The 13,088-nt window shown below is 37.6% G+C and overlaps 1 protein-coding gene across 3 annotated transcripts in view; it reads left to right on the forward strand.

The window, feature by feature from the left end:
* PIGN (phosphatidylinositol glycan anchor biosynthesis class N) overlaps window positions 1-13,088 on the forward strand; it is a 99,267-nt gene that overhangs the window by 13,987 nt on the left and 72,192 nt on the right. For all 3 annotated transcript variants that reach the window (XM_053947438.1, XM_053947455.1, XM_053947447.1), the window contains 3 exons: window positions 3,322-3,443; window positions 4,532-4,630; window positions 9,202-9,308. In XM_053947438.1, the coding sequence (XP_053803413.1) occupies window positions 3,322-3,443; window positions 4,532-4,630; window positions 9,202-9,308 (328 nt within the window). The remainder of the gene's footprint in view (window positions 1-3,321; window positions 3,444-4,531; window positions 4,631-9,201; window positions 9,309-13,088) is intronic.

The following is a 13,088-nucleotide window of genomic DNA, read 5'->3' on the forward strand; positions in this document are numbered from 1 at the left end:
TCCCTGTCTCCTTATGTCAAGGTAATTCTTTGAGCATAAGACAATTAATTTCCTAAACTGAAAAACAAGATGGCATTAAATAAGACTTTTGTGTGATCATAGAATTGGTCAGGCTTGAATATCAGAGCAAATCTAAATAATCAGTCATCTGACGCTCTTAGGGCTTTTGCAGTCCACTGCTGCAAAAGTAGTACAGAAAGGTGAGGAGTCCTTGCTACAATGCTTGCCAGCCCATATAGGCTTACTCGTACCTACTTCTGCTGCTGTTACTGTTTTTGTAAGGTGCTGTCTGCCACTGGCAGGTGTCTGCTACATCAGTGTGAGTTTACCTTGTTGTCTTCTAGCAGTGGACTACACACTTACCCCAGAGAGGTTTTTTTCCTTAGCAGTAAAATTGTTGGTCTTTTGGACCACCAACCAACACCATCAGGATCTGAATGCTGTAATGGCCCCATCACTAGGAGCAGATGTGAGTAGTGGCCAGGAAAAAGTTATAATGGGTATTTTTTTTACTAAGTGATTTTAAGCTTTAAGTTTTAGCCACTCAGCATTATCATGCCTATATAGAAAAATGTTAAACTATGTACTAGCTTGTCTACTGCTGCAAAATTGTCACTTTTGCTTTCTCTGCTTGACCATGATAGTGGAGTTAGGGACTTTCTATTTCAAAATCTGTAGAAGTAAAGCATTGTCACTGGTGCTGCAAGTACATGGGTGAATGGAGGGGAAGAACTGCCTTGTGACAAGCAAAGATGCTGGTGGGTTGCTGAGTGGGAGAAAATGCCAGCAGAGGTGTGAAGTGCCATCTGTATTTCTCTCATCTCTCATTCTGCATAGAAGTACATATGTGTGTGTGTATATGTGAGAGATGATGAAAAGAAGAAAACATGCAGCATGCTGTGCCTTTTGAAATGTGGAGGATCAGGCAGCCCAGAGCATATCTTCAGATCTATTATACGAGCTGCCACAATTTTGAAGCAACAGGTTCAGAATTTTGTCCCTGAACCTTTGAGCTATACAACTTGCATAAGTTAACTTTGTAAACAGGCTGACAAGATCATGTGTTGGTTTCTGGAAGTGTTTCCTTTTTTATTCTGCCAAGTTGTTGCTGTCTGAACATTCCTTTTTCAATACTACTAACTCAAGGTATATGCAATTTAATATAAATTTTACTTTTTTGCAAGTTCATTCTTAAGTTCCAAGTATTCAGTCCCTTACCCACTTTATAGTAGCGGGCAACATAACAGCCAGATTATTAGTCTTATCCAAGTGGAGTACCTTGGGAACTACTGCATTGTTAATGAGGAAAGATTGTCTTTAAATGAGCAAGAGCCATTCTTGTAGCAATGTGCTATTAAAAGAAAGTTTTAGTAGGTACATGGAATTAAAAATAAATATCCATTAGGATTGAAGCAGATTGTTGGATAATACATGTATGCCAAGTACCTAGTCTTCCACACTATTCATGAAAAATCTGGTTTTCAGCAGTGTTTTCATAGCTGTGAGGGCATGTAAGTAATCTGAATTGCTGCAATGGTGATTTCAGGGAAGATGTTTTCTTCCTTGCCTGTCATGTTTCAGCCATATTACTATATCATATTAATACTTACCATTATTATTCTGGGTAGCTAATGTTTCTGCTGTCATGGAAATAAATTTTTTTCACTGGTTCTTCTGAGTAAAAGGCATTGAAGTCATTCAAAGTATCTAAATGAATTTTGAGTAGGTAAATGACAAATTTGTATGTCATTTTTTTCTGCCTGGTATGTGTTATTGTTGATTTCAGATCCTGAAGTCATCCTGTTGTTGACAAGCAAAGGTAAAAATTACTTTCCAATGCAATCAAAATAAAATTCTAATTAAATCAATTTTCTACCTGTTGTTACAATGTAAGTCTGATGAGAGCTGCAAGTGTTTTATTTTTGTTTTAAATCCTTCATGAATGTTAGTAAAATACATCTTGATCAGTCTGTAGTGAGAAAAATAGGAAACCACTTTGACTAATAAATAAATAAATCCTTTTTTCTAATTACTTTTTTCAGTACAGCTTGTATCATCTCCTAGCTGAGATGAGAGTAGGAATAACATAGAGAGCTATGTCTCTATATACCTTTATGTTCCTCTCTGTAGTATTTGGGCTATTCCAGGTAGTTCTGTGAGCTTTCAAGTAAGTCTGAGGATGTGAGGTCTAAGATGAGCTTAAAAAAAACCCCAACAAACAAATGGTGAATGCTGCAAGCTTAGAGTGGAGCCTGAAATTTTAGGATGTTTAAAGGTACAAACTTGGAATTTACTTGGACTAAAACACATAAACATAGCAAATTTGGTAGCTTATATCATGAACAACAAAATTTTAATTTCCTGGTAACTTGACTGTTAAAAACTACTTTGATTTTTTTCAGAAGATTCTGCTGTTTTTTCCTAAAAATCAGTAAAATATATATCCTGTTGTATTTTCCTTTTTCCCATGCTCTGATAGTGAGCAGTGAATCTTTCTGTCCTTCCAGAAGATGGAGACAAGAAAACAGTGTATGATAACACTCACCTCTTGCTTCCTGACAGGCTCCAGCTGTTCAGATCTTCAGCAGATGAGAATAATTTATGAGGCTGTTTCTTAGGCTTGGGCTTTTTCCTCTGTTTTCTTTGCTTTTTATCTGTAACTATTTGCTGTATGTGCATAAACCCTAGACACTTGATGTGTTTCTGTGCATGTGGTGAGAATGCATTCTCCTTCACTTCAGTGTAATTGCAAAAGATGAAAGGTTTACTTAAATTTTCTTCTTGTTGCCAAGATTATTTGCACCTTAGATTTATGTGGGGTTCAAATTCCTGTAATGTTGCTTCCAAGATTCAGCACAGATAAAGGCAGACATGGTTACAAGAGCTAATTATAATTGAGTGTATTTAAAGAGTAAGATAAGATTGAACTAGACACTTTCAGGCTAAATGGAAAGAACAAAGAAGAATAACACCAGGCAGAAACAGTCTGTTGGGGGGAAAAAAGCGAAAGAGGAAAGCAGCAGGAAAAAAAATAGTATGTTAATTTTAAGTGTATTAGAACACCAGCTGAACTCATCTGTTTGCAGTGCTGATGGGCCACAATAGTAATGTTCTCTGTGTGGTGTTGCAATATAGAACTACTTGCAGGTTAATGTTCTGCTTGTTTTACTGCACAGCAGGTGGTAGTGAAAATCTGTTTTACTCTGGGTTTGGGGCTTTCTTTGCATTTCCTGCCTCACATCTACCTGTCACTCTTTTTATCTGCAATTTGTTGTACTTTGACAAGTCATGAACATTAACTGCCTTGAATCCTTTTTTCAGGGGTATTCTAGAGAATAATGGCAGCTGGGGAATCTCTCACACCCGGGTCCCAACAGAATCAAGGCCAGGGCACGTTGCACTTATTGCTGGATTTTATGAAGATGTCAGTGCAGTTGCTAAAGGTAGGCTGGTCCTAAAGCTTTGAATGTTGTCCTCCAAAGTACAGTGTTTCAGTGATGTGCTGGGTTTCTGGATGATTATTGATAAATACCTGTATTGTAGTTTATATGCTAAGATTATATGGAAAATAGTAATTTTGGATGGATTTTCCACTCCTAACATTGATAGCTAGGAAAATAGCTTACATAAATTAATATTTTTAATATGGTTGAATTTAGCAGCCTGAACCTAAAAGCAGAAGTATCTTATGGCCTCACCTCTTCATGTAGCAGAGTTTTCAATTATCATTTGGAATGCACTAGGATATGGCTAAGTAGATGTTGCAAACAAGAAATGAACTGCAGTGTCTCAGCTGAACCACTGATAGCTTGAATTGGAGAATCAGGAGCAAAATGAAGTAAAAGCCTCAAGCCCATGTTTTGTCCAGAGCTTTTACTGAGTATTTGGGGCTTATTTATGTGGAACAACCCTTTGCATTACTGACTTGGTCTTATGTGTGCTCCTCTGCCTTCCCCCAGGCTTCCAGGCCTGAGCACTAGTCATGTATGTTGGTTTTGGATGGGGGAGGTGAGAGGAATTACTTGATCTGGTCCGCGTTCCTGATGAAAAGGTTGTTCCTTCTGACAATCGCTACAAATGCAGGATTGGCAGGGATACCTACTTAAGAGAAACTCCATATTTCTGTCAAGTGTCTTTTCATGGAAACAAAAATTGTAAGGAAGTACAACACTTCTGGAAGTATATAAGTGTGTATCTTATTGCTTGAAATGCCAAAAACTGAGTTCAAGCAATAGGAGATGCAGAATTCGGGGAAGTGTTAGCTGTTTAGAAGGTAAACTGGCTGTGTGCTTTGCTTGTTTGAAATTCTGCATAATGAGATTGACCTGGGGTTTCAGCTCACTTCATAATGAATGGGGGAGTAATTGTAATAGATGTTTAAATGGAATTAAAATCAAATTTGACTTCATTGTGAAATAATGTAGGGGAAACTTGTAAAAAAACCCACACTACTTTGCATGGGTTATCAATTTTAACAGTCAATGAGATCTTCTGGCAATGCCATTTAAATGCAGGTGTGTTTGTTTAACAGGATGGAAGGAGAATCCAGTGGAATTTGACTCTGTTTTCAATGAAAGTAAATATACCTGGAGCTGGGGAAGCCCAGATATTTTGCCAATGTTTGCAAAAGGTAAGACTTAATTTTATGAATCTTTACCACACAGTTATCAGGTAGTAAAATATAGACACTTAGCATTTTTGAGTTTTCAGTTTGTGTATTTCTGTATACTTGATGTCTAGTTAGTGAAATTTAGATGGGTGGAGGAAAAGAAGCAGGCTTTTGATGAGGCTATCACTATTTATTACTCTTTATTTAAGTAAATTAAAGTGAGTAATTTTGTGAGCACACTAAAAGAACACAGCTTTAGTTATAAGGACATAGTATTTTTTCCTTTGGTGAGGTTTAAAACTCTTGTTTTGCGAGCCTGCAGCTGAGATTTTTCTTCAAGCCTGCAGCTTCCAGTGAGCTGGGAGATAGAACTGCAGCCATGCTTTTCCGGTGTCGGAGCTGAAGAAGTAGCTTATTGTGGGTTATCCTGCTTCTACTGAGAACATTAATACGTAAAGGGAAGAACTGTATGCAAGCAAGAACTTCCCGATACTATTCCTGAAGCTGAGGTCTTTTGCCTGTGCTGTGCAGTGTGTTAAAGTCTTGTCAGCCCAGTGCAGTTGGTGTTTAAGCTTGCAGAGATTACTGAGCAATGCTTCAAACGTTTAAAGGTTCTCCAAGTTTAATATTGTTGTTTTCTTGAAAGAATGAGTACATATACACCCTTTCACATAATCTCAGAATAAACAGACTCAAGTGAAAAGGGGGCAAGCTGAGGGCCATGCGCTGCTGTTCTGTTCTAGGCATTGGTATTGACAAATAATAAGAAAAATGGGATAGGCAGGATAGGAGTGGAATGTAATATTTGTTTAGAGAAAATATACATCATATTTCTCATGATGATTCGTGAACTTTTTCTGAACTCATGTCTCTTCCCCCTCACATCCTGACATTCCCCCCCACGCCCCTCTTTTCTGCTCTTTGCTTAAGCCTCATAAATTTATGTTGAGCTGTAAAAATATCTCCTGATAATTTCCCATGACCTCAGATTACAGCTTGTATTTGGAAATAGTGTGATGGTGGTGGGGAGAGGGGAAAGGTAGTTGTTGCCCTTGCACAGATTATTTGTCTTTTTAGGGATATGTTCTTGGGAAAATATTTGGGGAATTCAAGAATTTCCCAGAGCCCTGTCCTTCTACTGGTTTTGTTTGAGTAAGATGATAAGCAGAGGACTTGTGAACAGCTTTGATGTTATCTGTAAGAGATGTGCAAGGATAATACTCTCTATATGGCTTGTTCTGAGTGGTATCAACAATGCAGGTTCTTTTTGCAGGGGGAAGAAAATCCCCTAAAGTTGGCAAAGTTTAATGTATCCAAGAAGTACATGCTGTGTCAGAACATGAATCATGATTTCTCACAATAGGAAGAAGATAGAAAAAGATAGTTCCCTTTCTTTGCACATGGCCAAGTTTTATAGTACGGAAGGCAAAGGAATCAAGTGTTTGCTCTTTATCTTTTACAAAAAAAGCCAAGAAGGAGATAGAGAGAAATTGAGCTAAGTGCCCCTTTCTTTTCATATTGCAAATTAGTGAGGCCACAGGACTCTTCTTGTGGATATTTTATCATGTCAGTATGTTCCAAATTTTACTGTTTCACTACTTGCATTGGATGATGCATAAAGACTGTATGACACCTACTGCTTTTTAGGAAGGATAGAAAAATCCTTTATTTCCTGTCATTGTCTATTTTCTCTAGGTACTTTTCTTGCAATTAAATATATATTTCAAGAAAATGGTTGAGAATTCTATAAGGAAGTAAAAAAAATGCTCACAGATTTTTTTTAAAATATCAAAATAATATACATGAATTCTAAATTTGGCAAAGTTCTAATGGCTGTGTGATTAGTATTTCAGTCTGAGAAAATGTCTGAAGTACCTTTGTATCTTGAGCAGGGTTAAAAGGTATTTGTTTCTAATAGTTAAGCTCACTTAAGATATACAAATTCACTGTGCTAATTTTAACCTTATTTTCTATGATGTTTTTAGATTATAACCTTGAAATGATCGAAAAATAACAGGGTTTGAAAATACTTATTTTGTTTCCTTAAAACTTTGAGTTTCTCTTCTAGGCTTGCCAGGATTTGAGGTTTGACCTGAAAAGTCCAGCCCTGTACTGTTCTATCAGTGGTCTGGGTTGGAGTATATTACAATGTCATGCTGAAAAAGGAGCTGAGACTGTTGCTTCTCTAAGGGGAAGTAGATGCTAATTTGTTGCACCCAGATTGCCCTTTGTTTCATGGGTTCCCCTTCTCTTTTTTGGAAGCTTCCAGAAAGGCTAAGGTCATTGTTTTACCTTGAGTATGATACTCAAGATCATGGGAACAGCTGGGACAAACCATTGCCAGCATTATTCGGGACAGACAGACCTTTCCATCTTCTGGTTTAGTTCCTTATTGTTAAACAATGCAGAATTTCTCATATCCCTCACATGGCTGTGTTTGATGACAGCTCTCTGATGGCCACACTCTGTCCTGCTCAGTGTCTGACTGTCTTTGTGTATTCATTCTTTTTTTGCCTGCAAAATTTGCTGGCAAATTCTCCTGGTGCTGTGGACTCTGACCCATGGTAGGCTTGTCAGAGGCACAACCTGCCCCACTAGCAGAGCGAGACATTCACTTTCTGCAGGACCTAAATCTTATTGTAAGAGGGTGATAACTTCATCCCTGATCCTAATATTCAAATATTAATGTTGAGTGTGAGATATAGCGACAGAGAAGAGAGCAAAAGCAATAGGTGGTATCTTGTTTTGGAGTTTCTGGCACCGCCAGTTATTTTCCATAGTGTAATGGCATCATCAAACCCAGCAGAGCTCTGTCCTACTAAAAGATGCTTTAATCCCTGGCTTTCTTCTACTTCTCTATCCCATCTTTGCTTTCTCATTCCCAGACTTAAGAAAAAAGTGTTGGCATACTGTTGCCTGCCCCTCAGACAATATTTTCTAACATTTTGCATAGTAGAAGTTCTTACTACAAAAAAAAAAAAAAGAAAAAAAAAGCAAAGAAACTGTTATTTTATAAGCCATTCAGGCACTTTCAAAACTGTCCTGGTATGACTTCATTTTGCCACTATTTCTCTTTATAGCAGTGCAGGGTTGGGTGGATTGTTTTGTTTTGGTAGAAATTAGAAATGGGTAAGTGGTAGATGTGTGTAGATGTGTTCCTCTGTTTGTCTGCAAACTCTGTGCTGTCATTTGGCTTTCTTGGTGGCACTTCTCAAAGAAGGGCTTCTCAGGTTTGCTGTGACACTGTGGAAAAACACTACAGCATTCTATCCTCTTAGACTATCAGTCATCCTGGCAGTGATGGACAGGACTTATTTCCTCTTTTGAACTCATTTATCCACCAGTTGGAATTCCTGCATTCACTTTTAATGCCTGTCAGTGTTTTCTTCCTTTTCTTTTAGACTGAGAACTGCAGTGAGTGTTCTGTGTTATAAGTAGTAGTAACATCTCCAGAGGTGCAGGGGAGAGCTGCATGAGAAAATCTGTGCCAGCTTTCATCTTCCTGGCCTGAAATACCTGCATCCCCCTGTGTGGATTTCCACATAATCTTGGTTAAGCAGCTGCCCTATCCTGGGATGTTAGTTCATTCACACGCCTGGAAGCTTACACAACTGCATTATGTAATTGTGACATACAGCAGATCAGATAGATTCTCTCTGGTCATCAGCTGATTGAAGAACATTTCCCCTCTGGGAGTTTATATAGTCATAGTATGAATGGCACCCCTGAGCTGTAACAGCTCTGCCATTGATGGAATTATTTAATTAAACTTCACCTAGCTTCAAATCTGTTCCGGACTTCTGAAGTTTAAGTTTTTGCCAGTCTTTGTCGTCCCCCCACCCCTTCTCTGCTTTGCTCCCTTGACAGTGAGTAGAGAATGGAGTTGCCTTGTCCAGATGCTGTGTTTGCACATCAGTGGCCCTTGTGTTGTACTTTGTGACTGAACATAGTCGAGTAGTTCTCCCTTTTCTGTTTTGGATGCTTCATTTAAAGATACAGACTTTGAATATTGTCTCCCTGGAGTTGTCCACTGAGCTTTTGGTAGCTGGAAATGAAATACACTAACTCTCCTGAGGCCTTTGTTATATGTGATATGTTTTCCTGTGGAAGAGACCTCATGGATAAGGCATTATCTTGTATGATTCAGTTGAACCACCAAAAGCTGAGCATATTTTTCTTAAACAGCCTGTCCCCAAAACACGTGTTCAAATGAGACTATGAATATATATCTTCCCTGGTTAGAAGTTTCTCCATGAAATTCTTTGTTTCAAAACCAAATTCTGTTTAATTTGCTTAAACTGGGATTTGGTTTTCTCCTATCTGCTTTTCCACATTTTATTTCCTTGCCTGAGCATACTGGATAACATTGTTCCTCATTCCTCTGAGGTGCTGATAAGCTAATGAGGCAAAATGCTATCCAGGCTTCCGAAAAGGATTAATTATGGAAAAGTTTAAAATAAGGATAAAATTTCTTTGACTTCTTTCAGGATCATAATTTTTGGTAGGTTTCTACTCCTGTGCATAAAAGTATTTTTGACTATGAGAAAGGAAAAAATCTTGTATCTCGTATGCCATCTATATTGTTCTTGCAGGTGCTACTGGAGATCATGTTTATACATTTTGTTATGCAGCAGAAAGTGAAGACTTTGGAGCAGAAGATGCAGCCAAGCTTGACATATGGGTTTTTGATCATGTTAAGGTAAGCAGAGAATCTTTTTATGCTACCTGTTTATAAAAAGCACGGTTACCTGTTAACTTTATCACAGAACCTGTTAACACTTTTATCATAGATCTAGAAAGGAGGAAAGTTTTGAAAGGCCTATCACTTGGGGTCATAAGTAAAAATTTCTTGAGTCAACTTTCATGAGAAGTATAATAGATGCTTAAAGGAAGTATTTGTCATTCAATGCTAATTAAAAATTAACACTAATAAAAGTACCCTGTAAAAACATTCTTGGCTGTGTTTTGTTTGCCTATAATGTGAAACCCATCTTGGAGTACTATAGACCCTTTAAGATCTTGAATGTAATTAGTTAAGGATTTTATAACAGCTGTTGCAGCATGATAGAAATGATATGTCTTCGTTATGAAGGCAAAATAAGCAATATTATGGACTTATTTTTTGTTAAGCTGTGTGGCTTTTCCTGATAGATGTAGCTGGCTTCTAATTTTCTGCTGTGCCTCACACTATGCTGTGGCTGCCAGAGCAGGCATAGTTTGTTTGGGGGGACAGGGTGAGGTGGAGGCAGCTTAGGACCCGGAGCTGCAGAATTTGTTGATGTGGTGCTCTGCTCAGCTGACTTGGGTCAGTGCTGGTTCATGACTGTTGTTTTCTGTGACACTCTCACCGTGTTAATACTCCAAGGCACATGATTTCGGATTATTCCTTAATTCCTGTATTTATGTTATTCCATGCTACCTCACTTGTTCTGGATTTTAAAAAATGCAGGTAGTGGGCTTTGCTGTATAAATATCTGTATCATTGAAGCAATTAAATTAGTTACTTTGTGGATCTTATAACAATGTTAATGGAGTTTCAGACTTAAAACTTTTTTTCACAAGATCTCTGGGCTGTATGCATTAGTATAGCTAACCAGCATAAATCAAATCAAACAAAAAATAAAATAAATTAATAAACCAAATCATCATCTATTTAGGAAATGAAAGGTGGTTCTGCTTTAAACAGTGACAAAGGGTGGAAAAGTTCATTATAGTTTGCTAATTTTCAAAGGAAGTGATTTTCTGAGTTTGCAGGTGAAAAGATGTTTTTCCTAAGTGCCATCATCGCCCTGAATGTGCACTTGTGCCATGTTGTGTGTTGTAATGCATATGAATAATACAAATCAAATTAGGCTGTCAGTTACACTTGAATAGCTGTTGTCATAAAGTTGCACCCTGCTGTCATTTGGAGCTGCACAAGTATATGAGGGTGGTACTACCATTCTTTTGCTTCAGAACACCTAATGGCATTTATCCTTTCAAGCTATAATGATATGTTTAAAATATATATGTCATTACTGATTACTTTTTCCTTGGAGCCAGCACTATTATTTTTAAGACTTATTTTGCCCGTCTAAATTCCATGCTGTGGATGGATAGGACTTGATTGAGTGGCATAAGCCATGCATTCCATTAATCATCTCTTCAACTACACATCAACAATTGCTTCAGGAGTGTGAAACTTGAGGCTTACTGAAACCAAGGTCACTCTGCTGTTATAGCTCAAACAACTTTCAGCTGTGCTAGTGAGATTGTGTAAGCAGGAATGACAGTATGCTGGAATCTAAATTCTGCTTTGCCTACTCTTTTTTTTTTTCCTTCTTTTATGTTTTAGCTCAAGTATTTAACAATATATTGTTTAACTCGTATGTTGGCCAACGTGGTCCCTGGTTTCTGCCTCTTTAGGAAACAAAAGATACCAAATGTACTTCCTTTCTACTCTGCAATCCACAGGTCCCAAGCATTGTTTGGGCCACTTGTTTGGGGGCCACTTGTTTGGGGCCACTTCCTCTGCCCCAAAAAACGATGGGGATAAAATGAAGAATGGCTAACTCATGTTTGGGCTGCTAGTGCTGGCACTCTGAAATTGCTTGTTCTCTTTAGAAATGCTAACTAACAGTAGCTTACCATTAGGAGATGGTAAACTCTTAACTACTTTTTATTTGTATCTATGCTTAAACCATGAGTAGAAGACAAATGTATGACACTTAATAGTTCTTTTCCTGTCCCCTTGTGATACAAGGTGATCATAACCCTTTCTTGAGACAGAAAATACACCATGGACTAGGTTTTTTATCTATAGCAGTGTGAAAATTCAGCAATATTAATGTGCAGTAATAAATTGGGAGTGGTTTGGATCCAGATGGGCATGGAGTTGATGGACTCTGGTTTCTTTCTGGTTTTAGGCTTGTTTGGGGCTTCTTTTGGTGTGTTTGTATTTTTGTTTTTTTTTTGTTTTTTTTTTTTTTAAGAAGCCGGCAAAATAATTGAGTGGAGTTTAATCACTGTAACATGGCTCAATGATTCTCAGTAAAATAACTTTTACCTAAAGCATAGTTTGAGTCTGTGCTAAGAAAGAAGGAGCAAAATACTGGGAGTCTAGATTAGCTAATGGGAAAAAAAGAGCTTATTGATGCATTTCTGATTTTTGAAAATATTTAGTAGAAAATAGTTTTGGAAGAGTCAACTCTTTTTATTTTTAGGGTAAAAAATTTAAAATTCCAGGAACTCAGTCTTGGAGATGAGTTCCAGTAATGGCCTGACCACAATTTATTATGATCAAAGGATATGATGTTCAGTTAATGTCTTCTCACTGAAAAGGACATGTAGATACAGATGGCCAAAAATTGTGCTTTTTTTCCTTTATTCTTTTCTCATTTTGAACACAGTATTCCATTCTTCCTTTGTCTGCTTTCTGCTGGAGAAAGGCCACCCAAGCCTTCAGACTGTCCCTTCTGTGCAGGGTGGTGGATGGAGTCCAGAGCTGAATTATGTTAAACTTTGAAGCTCTGCAGACAGTGCTGTGACTGGATGTTGATTTGTGCCAGCGGATTTCAATACAGATAGCTCTACTCTAATTAGCAGTACAATGGTTTTATGATTCATTTAAAATGTGTTAGTGTCTTGTGCATGATTATGCTCAAGGGATCTAAACCTGGCATATATGTTTGTCCTGCCTTTGTACTTTTGTTTTATATCTGAAAACTGGCATAACTATTTAAACTCTCCCATCAGCACAAATTAGTGTGCATGGCTTTAAGCAGCCAATTAAATTAACTTGTCCTAGATTAAGGAGCTTTGTGAAAGGAAAAAGGTTTGTTTGGTCTCTCTAGTACATGCAGTCAGCAACAGTTTATCAGCTTTACTAAAGAATCATGCTTCCATGGAAGACACTGTTTGAGGGAACACAAAGTCCCCAATTACTTAGATGTTTAACATTTTAAAGTTCATATTTTGTTCAGATGTCTCTGAATAATTTGTTAGACTTTCTAAGTAGTCTTTATTTCTTCTTTGCTTTCTCCCACCAGAGGAGGGAGTTGGTTAGATCAAGATTTCACATAGTTATAACTGAAATTCTGTTGTAGTAGTTTACTTAGTATTACATTATAATTAAGTTCACAGCTTGCTGTAAATGTTTTAATGGAGAACTTTGTGTTCTGTGTTCATCTCATTAAGTTGCATATCAGTTATAGCCAGTGCATTATTTTGTTGTTAGTTGCAAGAAAATCAAACAAAAGTTGCCAGAATCATTTAAAAAGAAAGGTGAAAGGAAGCTGTAGTTGTCTTGAGTCCAGCTCTCTTCTTGAGGGAGGTTCAGTTAGAGCAATGTGCTCACACCTTGCCCAGTCAAGTTTTGAGCATCTCCAAGGGCAAGCCTTTTTAAGCAGCTGTTCCAATATCTGGCTATAGTTATGGTTTACCAAATAATTTTTAAGAGTCTCTGTGTCTTACTGCAATTTTTCACATTCCAAATTGTGAG

Source organism: Vidua chalybeata, chromosome 1 (genome assembly GCF_026979565.1).
Source record: "Vidua chalybeata isolate OUT-0048 chromosome 1, bVidCha1 merged haplotype, whole genome shotgun sequence".
In the NCBI taxonomy this organism is placed as follows: domain Eukaryota; kingdom Metazoa; phylum Chordata; class Aves; order Passeriformes; family Viduidae; genus Vidua; species Vidua chalybeata.